Here is a 21,569-nt window from a genome sequence, read left to right as displayed (position 1 = left end):
TTTGGATGGGACCAGCAGCAGCACCTGCAGCCCTGGGCATGCCCAAGGACGATCCCGAGGGAGCAGAGGGCTGGGGAGCAGCCACATACACGGCAGAGCACTCACTGAAGCACCCAGGAGAGGCAGCTGCTGCACAGTCCCAGTGCCAGCAGCCCAGAGTGCAGGTCCAGCAAGGTCCTGCCCACGCAGGTAGGGCAAAGGGACCCTGCTGCCAGCAGCAGCCCAGGCTGCAGGGCACCACACGGACACAGGGCTGTCTGGGACCCTCCCCTGGAGCCCTGGGAGCTTGGCTTAGCTAGGCAACATCACCCACAGAGGCATCAGAGGCACCTCCAGCTTCAGCACAGGCAGGGCTGGATCTCACCGTGCCAAGAGCTTTCCTGGGCCTTCTCCACTGCATCTCCTGAAATGCCTCCCCAGGGCTCCAGGTGAGCAGAGAGCCCCTCTCAGTGCCCTGAGAGAGCACAGAGCCCCTGGCAGTGCCCTGAGAGAGCAGAGAGCCCCTGGCAGTGCCCTGAGAGAGCAGAGAGCCCCTGGCAGTGCCCTGGGTGAGCACAGAGCCCCTCTCAGTGCCCTGAGAGAGCACAGAGCCCCTCTCAGTGCCCTGAGAGAGCAGAGAGTCCCTGGCAGTGCCCTGGGTGAGCACAGAGCCCCTCTCAGTGCCCTGAGAGAGCAGAGAGCCCCTCTCAGTGCCCTGAGAGAGCAGAGAGCCCCTCTCAGTGCCCTGAGAGAGCAGAGAGCCCCTGGCAGTGCCCTGAGAGAGCAGAGAGCCCCTCTCAGTGCCCTGAGAGAGCAGAGAGCCCTTCTCAGTGCCCTGGGTGAGCACAGAGCCCCTCTCAGTGCCCTGAGAGAGCAGAGAGCCCCTGGCAGTGCCCTGGGTGAGCACAGAGCCCCTCTCAGTGCCCTGAGAGAGCACAGAGCCCCTGGCAGTGCCCTGAGAGAGCAGAGAGCCCCTGGCAGTGCCCTGAGAGAGCAGAGAGCCCCTCTCAGTGCCCTGAGAGAGCAGAGAGCCCCTCTCAGTGCCCTGAGAGAACACAGAGCCCCTGGCAGTGCCCTGGGTGAGCACAGAGCCCCTCTCAGTGCCCTGGGTGAGCACAGAGCCCCTCTCAGTGCCCTGGGGGAGCACAGAGCCCCTCTCAGCGCCCTGGGGGAGCACAGAGCCCCTCTCAGCGCCCTGGGTGAGCACAGAGCCCCTCTCAGTGCCCTGGGTGAGCACAGAGCCCCTCTCAGTGGTCCTCAGCTCCCAGAGAACACCAACACTGCTTTTCTGCAGGGAAAAGGTGTGGGCAGGGGCCATGCAGTGCCACCTGCACACACAGGGCCCTGCTGTGCCTGCTGAGCACTGATGGGTGCAGCAGTCCAGAGGTGCTGCCCCTGCTCCTGCCGGGGAAGCAGAGCAGAGGAGGCTGCTCCACCCCAAAGGCAGCGTGAGCCAACTTCCACCAACTCCTCACACATCCTCAGGCCGTTCTCACCCCTCCAGGCTCTGCAGGACACCAAAATCCCTTCAGCAGTGGGAGGAATTCACACAGGGTGGACACCCAGCAGCGCCTGGTGCTGCCCCAGAGGCAGGCAGGCCATGACCTGGGCGCTGCTAGAGCAGGGATAACACCCAGTCCTGTGCCACCCCTGCCAGGAGAGGGGCTCAGGGTGCCCCTGGCAGGGTGTGCAGGTGTCCCAACTGCAGCACACCTGGGCAGGGGAGCAGCTGTGCAGGGGCGCTGTGAGCCCCAGAGGCGGCTTTGAAGCCCTGCTGACCCCGGGGCACACGTCACTGTCACAAACCACAGACACACCTGGGCTGGGGAGCAAAACCAAGGCTGCTGCTCCTGGGAAAGGCAAACTACCTGAGGTACAGACACGTCCCTTTTATTGCCATTGTAAGTGTTGTGTCAAATAAGATCCTGCCAGAAGCCTTGGTGGGTTTGTTGCAGCTGCCAGTGTGGGAGCCAGCTCCCTTCAAAGAAAGAGCCCAGGGTGAGAGAAGCTCTGCAACCAAAGCAGAGACACTCTCATCTCTGTGAGCCCAGACTGGGAGCAGAAATCATTACTTTGGAATTGTGTCAAAGCAACTGCAGATTTGGCTGATTTTTTTCATTAAACAGTTACTTGAAAAAATACAAAATTATTGTTCCTGAGACAATTAGTGTCCCTGAGATGCCAGCACAGAAAACTGAAGTTTGTCAACAGGAAAAATCACCATCACCACAATCCAATCCTCAGAATGCTGTACATATATAGAGAAGAATATCACATTGGCAGGAAATACCAGAAAAATTAGTAGAAAAATACCAGATTAATCAGTAGAAAATTTAAACAAACCCTGATAGATTAGAGCCAGTGTAAGAGAACATAGAGGATTCCGCTACCCACCAAGCTGTGTCAGCTGCTTATGCCACTGGATTCAGCTGGCTAAGCTTGGTAAAGGTATGGATTAGGCTCTCTACAAGAGCTTGAAAAGTCTATATTTAGCTGAAGTAAGGAGATGAGACCCTTGGCACGGGATGGGAGGAGGCCTGAGCAGCTGTGGGCAGGGCGATGGTGCAGTGTGGTGGGAGCCATTGTTCTGAGAGAGTCAAACATCTGAGAGAACAAGGCAGAGAAGTAAAAATAACTGACCTCAAACTCCAGCGGGCCCCTGCAACGCACAGTCAACTTTTCCAGCTCCAGCACGGCTTTGAATAAGGCTTGGCCCCTTGCAGCTGCTTACAGGGAGAAGCTGCTGCCCTCTCTGTGTGGGAAACTGGGCGTGTGAGCTGTCCAAGGGATCCCCCGGCTGAACTGCCCGTCAGGAGCCAAAACACCAACCCACACTGCAGGCTGTGCTGCTCCTCTCCTCTGGCACAGCTGGGCTCTCCAGGCACTGCCATCAGCAGCACTGTTGGTGGTTTTCACAGGGATACAGGCACAGGAAACCAAACTCCTGCCAAAAGTTAAAGCCAGACTGCCCCAGGCAACCACTCCTGCCTGCAGAGGAACGAGGTTCCCCACTGCTGTGCCGGGTAGCAGGGGGCTGTGACTGAGCCTTGGGCTGCTCTGAGCATTTCCACCTGGGAATAAAAATCAGAAGGGCACTGCCAGCTGTGGTAGAAGCCAGGGCCCAGTTCTGAAGCATCTCCCCAATTAACTAAAGTGTTTCTTCTCAGGGTGGTTAATTACCAATAATATAGAATCAAAGCGTTTCCCCAGCTGAAGAAAACCAAGTGATGTACAGTGCCTGAACAGTGCTGTTCTCCCCTCAGCCCCTGAAGTGCAGCACAATGGCCTCTGTGGTTTGTGTCTATTGCTTTCCCCCATGAGAACACTCTGCTTTGGGCCCGCCAGAATTTTTTCTCAGCCCCATTTGCCCAAGAGAGACAAACATCAAAAAGACCCAAACCAAGCATTTGAAAATGATCAGATGTGTCTAAAGGCAGCTGGCACAGGATCACAGCAGGGCTTGATCACAGGTGATGAGCCTGGGATCCAGGCAGGGTGCTTGGGATCCAGGCAGGGTGCTCAGGGTCCAGGCAGGGTGTTTGGGATCCAGGCAGGGTGCTCAGGGTCCAGGCAGGGTGTTTGGGATCCAGGCAGGGTGTTTGGGATCCAGGCAGGGTGTTTGGGATCCAGGCAGGGTGCTCAGGATCCAGGCAGGGTGCTCGGGATCCAGGCAGGGTGCTCAGGATCCAGGCAGGGTGCTCGGGATCCAGGCAGGGTGCTCGGGATCCAGGCAGGGTGTTTGGGATCCAGGCAGGGTGTTTGGGATCCAGGCAGGGTGCTCAGGGTCCAGGCAGGGGCTCAGGGGGATCCCACAGTGGCCCCACAGCAGTGTCAGTGTGGGATCTGCGTGTGTTACCATTGTCAGGGAAGAACTGGGAAAAGCTCCCAGTAAAGCTGTTGGGTTAGAAGGAATAAATATTTGCTTGTTGAAGGACAGAACCACAGAGCCATAGAATGGTTTAGGCTGGAAAAGCCCACAAAGACCTTTAAGCCCAGCCATTCCCCAGCACTGCCCAGGCCACCCCTGACCCCTGTCCCAAGTGCCACATCCACAGGGCTGTTAAATCCCTCCAGGGATGAGGCCCCCATCACTGTCCTGGGCAGCTGAGCCAGGGCTGGACAATCCTTCTGTGAGAGAAAACCCTCCCAGAGAGCCCCCAGAGCCCCTCTCTGCTGTGCCATGGCCCTCACGCCTGAGGGCTGCAGCCCTGCAGAGGAACTGGGGATGCATCTGCCGAGCAGGGCAGGGGCGTGGGTGCTGCAGCAGCAGCACCACCACAGCTCAAAAAACCCTCCTGCCCCAGCACAGCAAAGATGGCCCAAGAGATTAATTATCCTGCATCCAGGAATCTCGTTGGGATAATTTTAACCAACCAAATGGCTGATTTTTAAATGGTCATTAAGTGATTTAACTTGTGTTGAGGCAGCGTAAAACTAATTTGATAATGAGATAAAAGGGAAATATTATTTAAAATGTATTTGAGTTTTACCAAAACTGTTGTAGGGGAAAAAATAATAATGACAAGTGAAGGCTTTGATATTGCAGCTGTTTAAGCTGATATCTCACCCACGTTACACGGACTTAAAGGAGAATTAGCACATTAGAAGCTCTTGCAGTCAGAGGCTACAAATTACATTTTTATTAGAAACTCTGCCCTTTGCCACTTTAAAATGAAATTGCTTCTGTGTTCACAGTGAAGAGATGTTCAAGTTTCAATATTCTGATAAAGTTAACAATGATTTTTTTTGTTATGCAGGCAACACTAATAAAAGGTGTGTAAATTAAACTGGTTTTATAGCATGAATGTTTCTGGCAACCTTGGGTTGTCATCTGCTGGGAGGTGACATTTTAAGTAGCTTCAGGAGAAAAATTAACCCACATAGTATCTGTTCTATCAAAACCATGTCACCTCCATTATCAACAAGAAGATAATTTAGAAAAACATTAAAAAAAAAAATAAACAAGAAAAATACTCTTAGGGAAAAAATCAAATCTAGGAAAACAAAAATAGAGTTGAAGAAAAAATAGGCTCCCTTCCCTTCCCTTCCCTTCCCTTCCCTTCCCTTCCCTTCCCTTCCCTTCCCTTCCCTTCCCTTCCCTTCCCTTCCCTTCCCTTCCCTTCCCTTCCCTTCCCTTCCCTTCCCTTCCCTTCCCTTCCCTTCCCTTCCCTTCCCTTCCCTTCCCTTCCCTTCCCTTCCCTTCCCTTCCCTTCCCTTCCCGAACCCCTGTGGTTGTTTCTGGGGCTGATGAGAGGAGCTCTGGTCTTGAAGGAGGAACTCAGACCAAACAAAGCCGAGGCAGCTGCAGGGTGGGAGCCTCGGGCTGGGGGTCCCGAGGGGAGCTGAGCCCCCCTGGAGCGCTGCCCAGGGCCTGTCCCTCCCACCCCACTCTGCTGCAGGCCCCTGAGCCAGCACAAAGGCACGGCCAGGACTCTGGGCTTTGCTTGCTATAAATAAGAAGGTTTCATTTCCTTCACAGAGCTTTTGATTTGTTTCCTTTGGGAGACTCACGGGTTATAATGGCATTAATTCCTATTTGCCAACCTTGTCCTTATAAATGAGGATCTTCATTAAATGAATGTTAAGCGATGAGCACTATAATTAGGACAGATTTAAAATGCAGTGTACCTAAATCAGAGACTGCCCAAGATGTTCTCTTTTTTATTAAGATATAATTTGAAGGAGAATTACTGCTTAGTTTAGAACGAATTATATTTTCCAACAACCTCTTCTCGCTGAGGGAATGTGCAGAGCAGGAAATACCCCCTGATCAGGAGTGAAGCCCAGCTCTCCTGCTCCCTGCTGCTGGCAGATGATCTCACAAAACACACGTGGCTCAAAAGGGCTAGGTGAGACTCTTTCCCCCCTAATTATTTTATGTCAGCTGAATATTCTATTCAGTCTTGCTGCCATATAATTTAAAATAATTAAAGACTTAGAGACTGACCCCAACAATCAATCACACAATTCCAGCTGACTGCAATGCCTGTCATCTCCATGACCTCAGAGGCAACACCTTGAGGGGTGAACACCTTCACCACTGACTGGGGAGAATGCCTCATGCCACCCTGTGCACAGCAAGGCGCCTCCTGCCCCATCCCCTGGCAGTGCCAGCCCCATCTCTGCCATGTGAGCTGGGCACAGGACATCTGTGCACCCTCCTCTGTGCCAAGGTGCTGCTGCAAACCAGGCTCAGCCTGTTCAGCAGCAAAGCTGCTCAGCCCTGTGTGACTACAGCTGCCCTGGTGTTTGCTCTCCTCCTTGTCATCACTGGGTTTCCCAAAAGCAGATGGGAAATCAGCCAAGGGGGAGGGAACCAGAGAAAGAGAGTGGTAAAAAAGCAGGAATAGAACAAAACTGAAGGAAAAAACTGCCAAGCCCAAATTAAACCCAAAAGGTCAAGAAGTCCATTAGACAAACAGAACAAAAATAACCCTCTTCTCAAAATCATTCTCTTAGGTTTCATTTATTCCTTGTGTAACTCCACTGAAAGAAGTGGCACTGGTCCACAAAGGAATCTGGCCACATCCAAAACCTTCTCCAGGCCGGGTGGCCACCCTGCAGCTGCAGGCAGCAGGAAGGGCTGGTTCCAGGCTGGCAGCAGGGACAGTGACAGGCAGACAGCAGCAGTGCCAGGCCCTGCACTGCCCCAGAGCCCCCAGCCCTGCCCAGAGGGTGCTGAGAGGGACAGAGCCAGCAGGCTGCACGTGTGAGAAGTGAACTGCACATGTCTTGTCTCTGCTGCTTTCTTCCTCTCTCCCTCTCTTTCAGCAGTCCCCTTCTGTGCTCTGTGCCTGGTTTCTGTTTCAGCTGGGGTGCAGGTGCCAGCCAAGAGCCAGCCCTGTCCCGCTGGTGTGACACCCACAGAACCCCTCTGCTGCCACAGCTCCAGCTCACACCACTGAGGGATGGAGGGAGGGAGGGCATCCTCTCACCTGCACTGAGACAAGCACAACAGTAAACAGAAGATGCTGGGAATGGACTGATTTTCATGAGCATTTTAGAAACCACAGGCTGTACTCTGCCCAGTGCAGAAGGGAGGAGGAAGGAGAATTGTCTCAGGGAAAATAATCCTCGAACTATGGTATGATCAACAAAATTGTGTGATATTAGTGTCTCAGCACCTCTTCCTCACGCAGTGTGTCACCTCAGCTGTTGACCACTGCTCCATGAAGAGCTCCAGGAGGCAGCCCCTGGGAACAGCCCACTGTCAGAGCAGCCTTGTACAAACCCACACAAATCTGCAATCCAGCCCTCCTGTGTTCTCACCCACAGGGCACCTTCTGCCCAAACACAGGCCAAACTTACAAAAATATCTGCTATTAGCACATGCCCTTTGTTCCTCAGCCAAAACCAACTGGTGACATTGTATAAAAAATCTCACCCACCTTGGAAAGAAGAAATCAACCAAACAGAAGTGAATGAAGTGTCTCGATGGCAGCAACCTGCAGCTATGCACAGCCCAAGTCTCTGCCAGCATCACTCTGGTATGTGGCTGAACCAGGACCTGTGCATGCCAGCAACAAATCTGTTATTTAAAGTTTGAAATCAGAACCCCCAAAACCAGCCAGGGCTCACTGCTCAGGTCCTTGAGACCCTACAGAACGAGGTCTCAGTTTCAAGGTTCAGTATGACACATCAGGCATCCAGGAGGGATGAGGAGGGTGGACACTGCCAGCTCTCCAACCAGGACAGACCAACAGAGCCAACTCCTATGGCAGACTGGTCCCAGTGAGCCCTGACAGCCACCAGCCCAGTGTGGTAGCTGGCAGCACTGCCAGTGAGACTGGCTTTAACCTCAGCCTATCTTTGCTGGCCCAAGGATTTGAAGATTAAAAGCATCTCTGTCAGGAATGGCACCCCACAGGTGGCCAAGCAGGGAGGCCTCTCTCTCTTCCCAGGAGAGCCCCACAGCAGAAGGAACCCCAAAAGTTGGGCTAAACCCAAGGAGCAGGAGCCAGGATCAGCTGTGCTGCAATATAAACCTGTGTTTACCAAGCACTGCTTGCTAAAATATATCCCTTCTGTCTTGCCCTCTGCAATTCTAGGAATTACCTTTAAAAATGAGCACACACACACACCAGGGAATCAGCCACTGTGTAAAACCCTTACAAACTCACTGCAGCCTTGCCCCGACCCTGTCATTCCACTTCTCCCTCCAGCAGGAACATTCCTGCAAATAAACACCAGTGCTGTGACACCAGCTGTGCAGGACCCCAGCTCACCCAGCCCCTGCAACACTGCCCTGTTGCAAATCACACCTGCAACAGTGCAGCCCTCTGGGATTCCTGATTTTGTGACTCATCCTCCAGAAGCCACAATGCTCGGAGCAGCACCACTCCCTTGAGTTTCATGTTCCTTCTCACCCCTCCTGCCCACACCAGGGATCTGCTCACCCTGAGTGTCACATCCACGGCCACAGGAGGGGCAGGAGCAGGCTGGAGATGGGCAGTGTACATCTGTGAGTGAATGACAGATACATGCAAATAAACTAAACAGCAGCAAAGCCCCAGGCATCATTAACTTTGTACAGCAACCACCACTTGTACCTGTGTATTTGTACATCCATGTATGGATTTATACACATTAATACAAACCTGAGTACGGCGTGTGTGTGATTTGCTTTAATTGTGACACCCATTTATATAACCATTTATATAACTTACTTTTAAATCTGAGGTAACCAATCACTGTAATTTGCATAAGCATGCTCAGATCTCACTAGAAATACTCATCAATGGTTGGTTGTCCTTTTCAGTCACAGGACCATTTTCATTTATTCTTTATAGAGATATATAAATATATAAATGCATGGCAATCCTGATAGTACCCTGACATTACCTTTCATGCTCTGTTTTGCATGGCAAACACTCTGAACCAACTGCAAGGCTCACAGGGAAGCTCCAAAATGAGCCAACAGTCCAACAAGGAGGGAGAAGGAACAGCAATGATTTTCACTGTCATATTTTAAAAGAACTTACTATATTCAACCCAACAACCACACAATTAAAGAATGGTAAATTATGAACAGAACCTCCGAACCATTCCTGACTGTTCCTGTTGTTGAGATACATAACCTGCTCTCATGTCTTCATTTCAGCACTTCAAATACATTTCCAAAAGATTAACATCAAATTTCAAATGACCTAATTACAGCTTTATCACATTTTATTCCCATTTCAAGATGCAAACTGGCTTTATCCATGTGCATGCATGCTGTGCTCTGCCATTCTCAGCTGGCTCAGCTCCAGGATCCCTCAGCACTGCCCAGTGCTGGGCACAGCCCTGCTGGGGACGGTCCAGCTCGTCCTGTGACCTGGCACGTGTGTGTGGGAAGGATGGCTACACCCCTGGAGAGGGGGAAACAAGGACAACTCGGGTTTGGAGAGACAGCCGTGGTAGCAGCAGCCACGAGCCACGGAGTGTCCTGGGCTCAGGCATTCAGGCTGGGCACTGCGTGGTGAGAAGTGAAGTGTGTCCTTCACACTCCCTGTGCCCTTCACACTCCCTGTGTCCATGGACTTGGAAGGATTTGCTCCACCTGGTAGCTGACAGGGAAACCCCAACACATTTCTTAACCACCCGTGATTCTGAACTGCAGAGGAGCAGTAACAGCTCAGATAAAACACCCAGTGACACCCAGTGCCACCAGCAGTGAGTGGGCACTGGTGTTGTGCTGACTGAAGTGCTCTTTTCTGATTCACACATCAATGCACCTGGCAGGGGGCTGCAACAAGGTGAGCTTTAAGGTCCCTCCCAATCCAAATGATTCTGGGATTCTATGGGAAGCCATACACTCCCTCTTTTTCTCCAGATACTTTTCTTACCTCTTTACAAACACAACATGAAGTGTTAATATTGTTTCACTGCTTGTGACTTACCAACACAAAATCAGAGCTCAGCCTTGCTTTTCTCAAAGGGAAAACCTTACCTGACTGAATCCTTCCAGCCCATGCAGGATGTGCTCCACAAGACAAGACATCCTTCCTTAAAAAATGGTTGTGACATTTTCTGTGACACTTCTGTCCCCCTGAAGCCCTGTGGCACGAGCAGGACCTGCAGTGTCAGCGGGGCAGTGCCACCGAGCTCCCCATCAGCATGGTCTGCAGTTAAAGCAATCAGGTCTGCTCTGAGAGGGATTTCAGAGCCCCAAGAATGCAAAGAGACACAAAATTCGGGAGGAACAATGAAAGGGCAGCAGCAGCAGCAGCAGGTTCAGGCTGTGACTGCAGGCAGCCAGACGGGCTCTGCTCCCACTCACGGCAAGGCTCCGGCTAAGTGCTCTTCAGAAACACCTCCTTGACACACGCTCTCCTTCCTCAGACCATTCGCCAATCTCACACCACAGAAAAGCAGAAACAATTATTCTGAAGAACATTTGTGAGTGTTTTGTAACTGAAAAACTTCCTTGCACCAAACCATAAAGCAACAGTTCTGCCTGTTGTAAATAAAATGTCCAAGCAACCAAAAAAACCCCAGCTAAACAACAAAACCTGCCCACCCTCCCTGCAGAAAGTCTCCTGGGAAAAAGCTTAGGTTTGAGAACTTAAAAACACTAAGGCTTGGCTCATCAGTGCACACTACAGGCAACAGCAGTTCTGATTGCAAGTGACATGTTAAATAGATCATTTCCTGCAGCCCCTTGCTTTGGAAGCATCAGAGAACAACCCCAGCTCCAGCTCATTGCAGCCCTTTGGGTATTTTTCAATAGGATTGTAATTGAATTCCAGCAACTACTTCAGTTCAGCATTTTTTAAATGGAAAAATTTAGCAGTATGGTAAAAAGAGACATAAATTGTATATGGGACTTAGGTAGCAGCCAACAGCAGTTCAGGGCAGCCCAGACAGTAACTGGGAGCAGAACTCTGCCCAGTGCCACCCCTGCTCCTCACACCTCTGCTCCCTGCCGGGGTCACTCACAGCACCTCTGCTGGTGTCCCCTCACTGCTCCCTTCTCCACGGTGTCTGCAAGGTCACAAGGGACACTGAAACCCGGGTCCCGCTGTCAGCAGCCCCAGGCCCTGCCGGGCAGATCCCGCAGAGCAAGGGAGGCTCAGCCCGGCATTCCCGGGAGCTGCTCCCGCAGGAGGACACAGCCCCACACCCAGCGTGGGGTACCCGAGACACCAGCGTGGGCTCAGGGGGAGTCACCGCTGCACAGACACCTCAGCTCTGCCTTACAGCAGCTGTTTGGGCAACAGTGTGCTGCTGTCTGGTCACTCCGGTGTGACAAAAGGAGGGCAACCCCTGGGAGCCCGGGCAGTGCCACTGAGCGCTGCGGGAGAGACTGGCGGGGCCCAGAGCCCGGCTGGGGGTCCTGAAGGATCTGCTCCGTTTTTAACAGTCCTGTGCACCTCTGTGTCCACAGAATGAAGAAAATAATGTATCCAAGTGCTTGAGAGCCCTCTCCATCCATCCAGAGAGCAGCGTCCCGGCACAGGGTGCCTGGCACTGTCTCCTCCAGCCGTGATTTACCAGCAGGATCAGGAATAGTAACAGTTTCTCACCCACAGCTGCGTTTCACCCCCCGGCATTGCTCATAGTCCCCTGCGGTTTTACTCCCACACCTTCCAGCAATCCCTGGTTTCTGAGGACGTTGCTGCATCCATCACATGCACCGTTCCCTCGGCAGCACGGGGAGCTGGGGGTGCAGCAGTGCAGGTGAGCTGGCAGGGCAGCAGTGCAGCAGTGCAGGGCAGCAGTGCAGGGCAGCAGTGCAGCAGTGCAGGGCAGCAGGGCAGGGCAGCAGGGCAGGGCAGCAGTGCAGCAGTGCAGGGCAGCAGTGCAGCAGGGCAGGTGAGCTGGCGGGGCAGCAGGGCAGCAGTGCAGGGCAGCAGTGCAGGGCAGCAGTGCAGGGCAGCAGTGCAGGGCAGCAGGGCAGGGCAGCAGGGCAGGGCAGCAGTGCAGGCTGTGCTGGCAGGGCAGCAGTGCAGGGCAGCAGTGCAGGCTGAGGCTGTGCTGGCAGGGCTGCAGTGAGGGCTCAGTGCAGCAGGAGCTGTGCCCTGGGCTGGCTCTGGAGCCGGTTCCTGAGTGCTGGCAGGGCAGTGCTGCGGGCACACCTCCCTCAGAGGGAGCTGCTGTGTGGCAGCGCCCTGTGATTCCACCTCTGGCACTGTCCCAACAGTCTAAATATCTCTTTTGAGGGACTGCTACATGTTTCTTTCTGCTTTCCTGGTCCTTCAGCACTTTGACTTATCAGTGCTTGTTCAGCAGACTGGAGAGGTTTTTTCTTGCTCCAACTCAGAACAAAGCTGAGGCCCTCTGTTGCGATTTGTGAGCCAATTCCAAAGGTAGAAACACAATTTCAAAACCAGACTGCTTAAAAAGTAACTAGTACAGCCATATCTGGCTCCTTTACAAGTTTAATGCAGATAACCAACATTTGCCTGATAAGTTACTACAAATATAAACAAAGGGAAACTTGAATGTGGAGTAGAAGACAAGGGAAAAATATTCGCTGAAACAAGTTAAAAGGTCCCTGTATAGAACTACAAAATGAAGAGTATTTCTTGGACTGTAGAAGAAATGTTCTACTATTTCAGCCAAATCCAGATGAACAATTTTATCACCTCACAATTAAAGAAGATGACTTGAGCAGAAGCACGTCAAAACATTGATAGAAACACCTGAGTGAGAAGAGGCTCTTCACTAATGTAATAATACAGCACTTGGAAACTGAAAAGAAGCAAGCTTGGATTGGAAATACAGATGATTTTTTCCAATAATGAACTAATAAACCATTGGGACAATTCATTAGTGGATTTGTTGACTTTCCCTCAAGAACAGCTGTGCTTTAATTTGGCCAGTGTGTTTGTCCTGATGCAAAAGAGTTTGTGGATAAGGGTTCTGAACACTGCCAGGAACCACTCTGGCAGTAAAAGCTGTGAATTCACAGGATCTTTTCAGAACTCCTCTGAGTGTTTTGAGAACTCCTCAGCCATCTCAACAAGAGCAAATCCACCCCTTTTAGAACAAGCCCCATGTTCTCCTGTAAGGAAATGGCATCCTCACCTTTTCCAACCCCCTTTAACATGCTCTGCCCACCTTTACACCTTTCACTGGTGAGTTTACCTGAGAGGCAAAACCAGAGCAGGAATTAGTCAAGTCTTTGGCATGAGGATTCCTGTATCAGCAAAGAGCTGCAGAGTAGCACCTCAGTGCTCCACAGCCAGGGGCAGGGATGAGACAGCAGAGGCTGGTGAGGGGTGGCCCCTGGACCACCTGGGCTCTCTGGGGCTCTCTGAAGTGACCATGGAGCACAGGACTCAGCAGCCCCAGGTTCTTACCAACCTTTGCTCAATGACTCTTCATTCAGGATCCAGGAGCACTCCTTGGTGACAGCACTCTTTAACCCCCTGGGAAATGCTTCTGGGGGTGAAGGAGCTCCCATGCTGTTCATATGCTGTGCCCATGGCCTGTAAGGAGCGAGGGGTCTCAGCAGTCCTGGCCAATAAACTGCTCCTTTTGGCTAAACAAATTAAGAGTACACTAGATACACATTCCTTAGTAAGAGCTGCAATTGTATTGAAGGGTCTTTTTGTCTGGGAATGGAGAGGAAATCCCACGTGGACAGCACGGTGACCCAGGAGCCCCTGTCCCTGTTAACACAGCCCCTGCACTGTGAGCCCTTCTGCTTCCCCACCTCCCCCTCCCAGAGGCTTTGCTGAGATCCTCAATAAAGGCATTAAATCTCACTTACAACCTGGCTGTGGGGACTGTGCTCCTGCTCCATGATCCTTGGCTGTTCCGTGTGCTGCTGACACAAGGGACACGGCACATATGGCACAGGAACAGCATTCCTGCCAATTCTCACTTCTCCATTCCCTTCCACTGAGATGTTAATGGTAAAAATGGAGGTTTAACAAAAAATCACAGTTACTGATATCTAGCAGAAATATTTCACTTTTTTTGCACTTGTTACATCCTTCTAGTCTGCCAGATGAGGCAAAATGCTGTTTCTGAGAGTAAATGTACTGAGTATTTTGCTAAAAGAGGAAAACACAATGAAATCCATGAACAATTCCACAAAAACAATAAGGCAGCTCTCACATAGTTCCAGATTACTGGGTTGGCAATTGCAAACAGGAAATTTAAAAATATCTTTGTTTCTGCAATTCTGGTTTATTTTTTCCTGTCAAAATATACTATTGCTTAACTTTCTGCTTGTCTCGACTGCTTGCTAAAACGAATGGATGAAGCACTCCAAATCGCTGAATATCCCAGCAGAAGCCTGTCCTGGTTAGGTGGGAAGCCAGGCACAATTCCACCCAGGGAGACTCCGTGTCCTCCCTCCTGCTCTGGCTGTGAGCACAGGACTGAGCCCTCGCCTGGAGAAGCAGCACCCGCCAGGGTTTGGGGATGTGCCTGAGAGGAAAAGGAGGAGGAACCGCTCCATGGGCCGCTGGCTGGGAGCCTGCACATGTTGTCAGCCTCTCCCAAAGGCCCGGGAGAGTGCAACAAGGAGGGATCTGCACCCTCCAGGACCAGGAGGAAGTGCTCATTCCTGGCACCGTGGCTGTGGTCCCAGTGCTGGAGAGCACCGCGCTCCAGAGCGGAGCCGGAGAGCGCGGGACCCTGGAATCGCTTGGGTTGGAAAAGACCCCAAAAAGCACCAGGCCAGCATCCCCCAGCACTGCCAGTGCTCCCAGTGTCCCCCGTGTCCCCAGTCTGCACTTCCTTAAATCCACCCAGGGCTGGGGACTCCACCACTGCCCTGGACAGCCTGTGCCAGGGATGACAACCCTTCGGATGAAGAAATTTTCCCCAATATCCAATCTGAACTTCCCCTGGCACAACTTGAAGCCCTTTGCCTCAGGATGTTGCAGCCTGCTCACACCACACTACCAGAGGCCATGGCCCCCTTCTGAGTGCCCTTCTGAGGAGGGGAGATGCTCAGGCACCACAGGGGTGAGGGACCAACACCCCAGGAAAAATCTACATGAGAGACCTGGTGAGATCTGCCAAACACGTTGTTATTGCCATTATACTGAATACCAGAGGTACTTGGATGCAACAGCCAGGTAACATCCCGAAACAGCCATGCATAGAGTCATAAAACAGACTGTGAACAGGCTCATTTGCTCATTTTTTTTCAGGTAAAACTCTGGAAAAGAATTACTGTTGGTATCAGTCAGCCAGTGTAAGATTTGCTAGTGTACACCCACGTTACAGTGCTATCAGTCACTGATAAGATGCATGACATGGTCACTATGAAAAACCCACGTGATTCCAAAGCAGCAGCTCACCTGTGGCACACACAAACTCCAGCACTGCTACAGAACACCTCTGCAAGACACCTTTAATGCCACAAACCGTGCTTTAATAAAATATTTTGAGAACTGTGGGCCTCCAGGCTGCCATACAAGAGGGGGCTGCCTCCACATGGGAGAGGGCTCTCTGGGCAGGGAGAACACGCTCAGTGTTTGGTGTAGATAAACGACACTGCTACTACAGGATTTCTGTGGCTCAGAAAGAAGAAAAGACATTAAGGTAATATTAAAGATAGTGGCCTCTGAGTTTTGGAAAGCCTTATTGTGATTGTGTAATACTTATTCTCTTCACCAGTATCTCCCCATATGCAGTTACATTCCTTTGATAATTTTTGTCAAGACACCTTTAACCATTTTCTTTCTTACGGAGCTATTCAGCACTAAGGAGAAAGTTCCCCTTTGCCTGCAGAACTCATTTCTTTGCTGTGGCATGGCTGGTAAGGCTGCCATCCTTCTGGTGCTGAACTCAGCAGGTACCCAGGTGCCCACAGGGATGTCACAGAACGGTGCAGCTGAAGGCTTGGACTGCTGGAGAGTACTCATTAAACCACAGGAGTTTTCTCTTTTTTTAATTAAACATGAATTGTGTTTAATATTTCTAATATTTCATCCTTTCAGAGGTAAAATCTGAGTAAAAACTTCTAGAATTAGAAGAATCTTTACATACAAAAATCTTCTGTGATCCATACTGGCTCTCAGGTACCAGCAGGCCAAACAATGTTCACGTGGGCCTTTCCACACTACTGTTCACTCTTGGTATTACCTAGACTTGGATTTTCTAAAGCATTAGCATGGCTTGTTCATGATACCTGTTGTGGGCAGGCTCCCAGAAAAATGCAGCCTGTCATGCCAACTAACTCTTCAGGAAAAATTGAAATAACCTGAGATTTTTAGTTATTCGAAAAACTTGCACACCTTGGTCCTATCTGAACTCAGCACATGAAAGGAAATCATTCTGGGCACAGCACAATTAACCTCAGGGATTCCCTCTGCTGTGATAAAACCAAGCAAATAGCACTCCAGGATTTAAGATTATCCTCATCTTCAAATTTTACCCAAATTTCCAAATCTGCCCATAGCTAGTGATAAGCCTGGGTAAAAGTGTGGAACTACATGCTGCTGTGTAAAACCAGAGCTGTTTTTGAAAGGGAAACTGCTGAATGCTCCGTTATGAGCATCAAATCTGCCCACACACAGGGTTTAGCTTTGCAGTGTAACAGAAGTGCTTTTCTTAACCCAGCCACGTTCACTCTGTGTGCCAGGGCACCCTGAGTAGCTCCCACCATCACTCCAGGCTGCTCTGATCACTGCACCAGCTGCTTTTAGGTAACTCACCTTGTACCAAGATACTGACCACTGCCAGGCCTGGAGCAAGAAGGTTCAAAGTTTAAATATACATGAGGTAATAAAATTAATACTTGTTACTTCATTTAGAGAGCACAATCCCACCCTACAGCACCAGGTGTGGGTTATAAGAACAGGTAACAAGATACTGCAGAGAAAATGAATAATTTACCTGCCCTCACCTCCAGCTGTAGCGAGTAACCCCGTACAGATTTCTAGTTGAACAAACTGGTACAAAAAGGCCTGTCTGGGGTACGAGGTCTGTAACCTTTCCACTGCAGGTGAGGCACTTGGAGGTTCATGTGAGGCTTTGTGCAGCCCCCAGGGCCAGCAAAGCCATCCCTGTGCCCAGGAAGGGGATGGAGGGATTGGGGCAGCACAGGGTCACCAGGCAGGGACAGCCAGCAGCACCCCCTGCAAGCTGAGGAGAGGGCAGAACTCCTCACCCTGCACAGCTGAGCCCCCTCGGCCCACACCAGCTGTGCCCCAGCAGCACGTGGCTGGCCTGGGACCCCCAGCCTGTGGCACAGCTGGCACCCATCCTTGTGTCCAGCCAGGCCCTCCCCTGGGGCAGCAGTGACCCATGGCACCTGTGAGTCTCAGCCTCTTCGCACAACAAGACCACTCCCTCCTCCTCCTCCTTTCCTGGCCTTCCTCAAAGAGCCCCCTCCCACCCAGAGCCCCAGTCCCTGCTGCTGCAGACCTGGTACCAGGCAGAACAGCACCAGGACTCCTCCTGGGAGGGCAGCCAGGGGCAGAGGAGCCAGCACAGGCAGCACAGGCGCCAGGAGAGCACTGGGCTGGTGCTCAGGGCACAGCACTGAGGTGTGTGGGGCCTCACCAGCCCGAAGAGCCACGCCAGGAGCACACCACCTGCACACAAGAGGAGCCAGACAGCCCCGTGCCCACTCTGGCATCATTGCCTTTGCCTCTAAGATCATCCCCATCCCCTCCAGACAGCCACAAGCCGCTTGTCTGGAGCAGCTGGGGCAAAGGGAGAGACCGGGAATGGTCAGAGCTCAGCCCCACGAGGAGCCCCAGCGCAGGCTCTGTGCACACAGCAGAGCTCCAGGGCTCAGCACACCTCAGCAGTGTCCAAGGGTCCCCAGGGCGTTTGGCCCACGAGTGGAGAGGGCTCCATTGCTGTCTCCAACTTCCAAACTACATTGCATAGGTTCAACACACTTTAGATACTTTGAAAATATCAATCTGCCATCAGAACTGCTGAAGTTGCCACAGAGATGTTGCCCAGCCTCAGATGAAAGGGAAACTGTAACTGCTGCAGGGATAAACCTACGAAAAACATTTTTAAAAAATATTTGGGAACTCCTGCCAGAAGGGAAACATGAAAACACCTGATCTGCTTCTACAAAACCAAACCAGAAGTGACCAATTTTTTCTGAATTGCACACTGTACACCATGTTAGAAAGCAGCAGAAGTGTGATTAAACACTGGGCAAGCCTCCTGAGCACCGCACAGCTTGGCACACTGGCTCACGTTTGGTTGTCTCACCTATGTAACATTGTATTTTTGTTGCAGTACTATATAACATTGAATATTTTTGTTGCAGTTCCGTATAAACATTAACATCAGTGCTCTGAATGTCCAGGACACACATGATTTCATACAACTAAATCCTGATTTTTTTCCTATTTATTTGCTTGTATATTACTAAGAAAAGCAAACATCATCATAGATAAGCTGTTTGCTCCTACTACTCCAGGAACTTCTCTGATACAATCATCTCAGGTTTTGACACGGTGAGAAGTGAACTCCTCAGTTTTCTTTCCCTAAAATCAATCTCTGGGCACTACCATGAGCTAAGGAAAAAGGGTACAAACCCTCCCCAGCAGGGCTACAAATCAATTCTGCCCCTTTTGCCACGAAATTAAACCCTTTGCTCGTGCTATTGGCCCTGAGCTGCCCACACCACGATGGTTTCCTTGATCAGCTTCAAGCAACCTCTCTCGGTCAGTTCCAGTGCAAATTCACCGTCCTGGGCAGGCAGCTCAACTCCTGTCGCTGTTTACGCTTCAGGAATCCACTCCGTCATTACTTTGACTGAAAATCTCAATATTTTCACGTCCTTAAACTCTCTAAGTTTGAAGTACACGTGCTCGAGGCTTCTCTCGGGGCTCAGCTCACCCTCTGTGCCCGAGCCCTCCCTGGCAGGGGCAGGGCGAGTCCTGCGAGCCTCAGCCCCGCACACACGAGCGGAGCGCCCCTCTGCCCGCGCTGCCCCTAGGGCTGGCTCTGCCTGGATTTCCCTTCCCGTTTCTACGCTCGAAAATCAGCGGCAGAACATCATCCCTGATGCCACGGAAGGTCCGCGGGTGCCCCCGGGCCCGCTCGGGAGCCGCCCCGGGCAGCGCCTCTCGCCGCCTCCGCCAGCTGCTCGGAGCTGCTGGTCCCGATGCGGGAGCGACAGCCTGACCTGACCGGACCCTGTCGTAAAAAGCGCTCATCCAGGTGATTTACCTGATTTTAATTGCACTTTTTACACTTCAGTCACTCCTGGGGAATTGCTGCGATGCCGCTGACACTCCATCCTCCTCCTGCTCCTCCGTCACATCCGAAGGGAGCGAGGGGTCCTGCCGGGGGCTGTCCCCGCGCGTACCCCCCTGCCCGTGCCCCCGCTCCCGGCCGCCCGGGCCGTGCGGTGCCTGTGCGGGCTCTCGGTCCCCAGTCGCCGCCCTCGCCCCCATCGCATCAGGCGCCACCGAAGTTCCGCCGCCCGCCCCAACTCCGCCGCGGCCGCCCATTGTCTGCGCGCCGGGAGGCGCTTTGGGGAGAAAGGAGCCGAAAAGCCGAGTCCCCCGCCCCGCCCGGCCTCCCCCGCCGCTCCCCTGCCCGCGGCCCCGCCACGGCAGGCCCCGGCCTCGGGCAGGGCCGGGGGTCCCCGGGGGTCCCCGGGGGTTCCCGGGGGCGGCGGCGCTGCCCGGCGGGGCCGCGGGGCGGGCGCTGCGCCAGCGAGGGCTCCCCCGCCCGCTCCCCCCGGCCCCGGCGAGCTGCCAGCGCGGGCGCTCCCCGCAGCCCCCGGCCCTGCCCGGCCATGGCCGCCCTGTCACCGGGGAACGCTCCGCGGCCAAGGTGCCCGAGCCCTGCCCGGGCGGGAGGCCGAGGCGCGGGGCCCGAGCCCGCTGACAGCGCGGCCGAGCCCCGCCGCCGCCGCGGCCCCGCGCTGCCCGCCCCGGGCCCGGCCCCGGCCCCGGCTCCGGCAGGGACGCGGCGCGGAGCCGCGGGCGGGCGGCGCGGGGCGGCCCCGTCCCCTCCCCGGGCGCGCACAATGGCCCCCGCCGCCCCGGGGCTCCGGTGTCACCGCGGGGGGAGCAGCTTTGTGCGCGGAACCCGGCCCCGGAGCCACAAAACACACAAAACCGGCGCGCCGGGAGCGCGGGAGCGGCGCCGGGAGCGCGGCTCCTCCTTCCCCGCTCCGGGAAGGCCTGCGGGAGGGAGCGCGGCGGCGGGAGCACCGGGGGCGGCGGGGCCGGGGCCGGGGTGCCGGGCGCGGTGCGTTACCTGCCGTGGAACCAGTCCTTGCAGGCGTCGCACTCGATCATGAAGCGGGTCACGTCGTAGGGCAGCCGGCAGATGCAATAGACGGGCACCGTCGCCATGTTCGCGCCGATCCGCTCCGCTCACGGCCGCCCGCCCGCCCGGCCGAGCGGAGCGGAGCGCGGCGGGGCCGAGCGCCGGGGGGGAGACACGGGGGAGGAAGGCGAGAGCCGAGAAACAGAAACAACACGGAATAATAAAAAACGCTGCGAAACCGCGATCGTGCGTTTAGGGCTCCAGAGGGGCGGGCGAGCGGTGCCGGAGGACAGGGAAGCGCTGCCCGGAGCCGGGGGCCATGGCCAGGTCCCGCCGCCCGCCGGCGCCGCGGGCCGGGGCTCTCTGTTGTTGTTGTTGTTGTTGTCCCTCCAGGATGGTGATTCCCGGTGCTCGGCGATCGCGGCGGTGCCCCCTGGTGACAGCCCGGCGCGGCCTCCCCGGCGGGCCCGGCCTTGCGTCAGCCCGGAGGGAGCGGGGCCGAGCGGGGCCGGGCGGAGCGCGGCGCGGCCGAGCGGGGCTCCCCGGTCGGGGCCGGGGCGCGGCGGGGGCTCGGCGGAAAACGCGTGTTTTTGTTAACCCCCGCCTGCCGGGAGGGAGCTGCCCAGCCCGAGCGCCCCCGCCCGCCCCGCCGGGGGGGCCTGGGGGGCGGTGCGGGGGGACCGGAGCGGGAGCGCTCGGGGGCTGCGGGAGCCGGGGGACCCCGCTCGGGGCGCCCGGGGGTGTCTGCGGCAGCGCGCACAGCCCGAGCGGGGTGCCCCGGGAGCGGGGGGCTCCGGGCCGCCCCGAGGGCCAGGGAGCCCGGAGAAGCGGCCGCGAGTGCGGTGCGAGCCGCGGGAACAACGCCCGGCCGGGGGTGCGGTGGGGGCAACCAGAAACACACCGCGGCTGCTTCTCCTCTGAGGAACCCCAAAGAGCGAGCTCCTTTCTATTCACAAACATGACCTCGGTGGGGGTTTAACCACCTGGGGGGTTTGCTGGGGTTGGAACCGGATGGTCTTTAAGGTCGCCTCCAGCTCAAAGCACCCTGTGGTTCTCTATTCGCATGATTTCTGCTTCTAAAGTCACCACCTCTGCTCACAGCAGCCCTCTCCCTGCTGTGACACCAAGGGGATGGTAACAAATACCTTGTGCCCACCAAGAACCAGGTCACAGCAGCACATGGGCTGTGGGGGGACACTGAGGCACCGGCTGACCCTGAACCCCAACATGGCACAGCCCTCCTGAACTCCAACACGGCACAGCTCTCCTGATCCCAAACACAGCACAGCCCTCCTGAACCCCAACCTGGCACAGCCCTCCTGATCCCCAATACGGCACAGCCCTCCTGAACCCCAGCATGGCACAGCTGTCCCACACAGAGGCCAAAGAGGAACGTGGAGTGAGCTGGGGCTGAGGATGCAGAACCTTGCTGCCCTGTCCTGCCA

The 21,569-nt window shown here is 54.2% G+C and overlaps 1 protein-coding gene across 3 annotated transcripts in view; it reads right to left on the bottom strand.

The window, feature by feature from the left end:
- Window positions 1-20,735, bottom strand: part of PHF2 (PHD finger protein 2) — a 48,729-nt gene extending 27,994 nt beyond the window's left edge. Inside the window, exon 1 of one of the 3 annotated variants that reach the window (XM_063411688.1) lies at window positions 20,113-20,735. In XM_063411688.1, the coding sequence (XP_063267758.1) occupies window positions 20,113-20,210 (98 nt within the window). In that variant the 5' untranslated portion in view covers window positions 20,211-20,735. The remainder of the gene's footprint in view (window positions 1-20,112) is intronic. The other 2 variants (XM_063411687.1, XM_063411686.1) reach the window with 2 other exon arrangements.
- Window positions 20,736-21,569: the final 834 nt, after the last annotated feature.

This window comes from Prinia subflava, chromosome 14 (assembly GCF_021018805.1).
Source record: "Prinia subflava isolate CZ2003 ecotype Zambia chromosome 14, Cam_Psub_1.2, whole genome shotgun sequence".
Taxonomy (NCBI): domain Eukaryota; kingdom Metazoa; phylum Chordata; class Aves; order Passeriformes; family Cisticolidae; genus Prinia; species Prinia subflava.
Note: the sequence above shows the minus strand (reverse complement) of the source record. Positions and strands in the feature narration are given on the sequence as shown.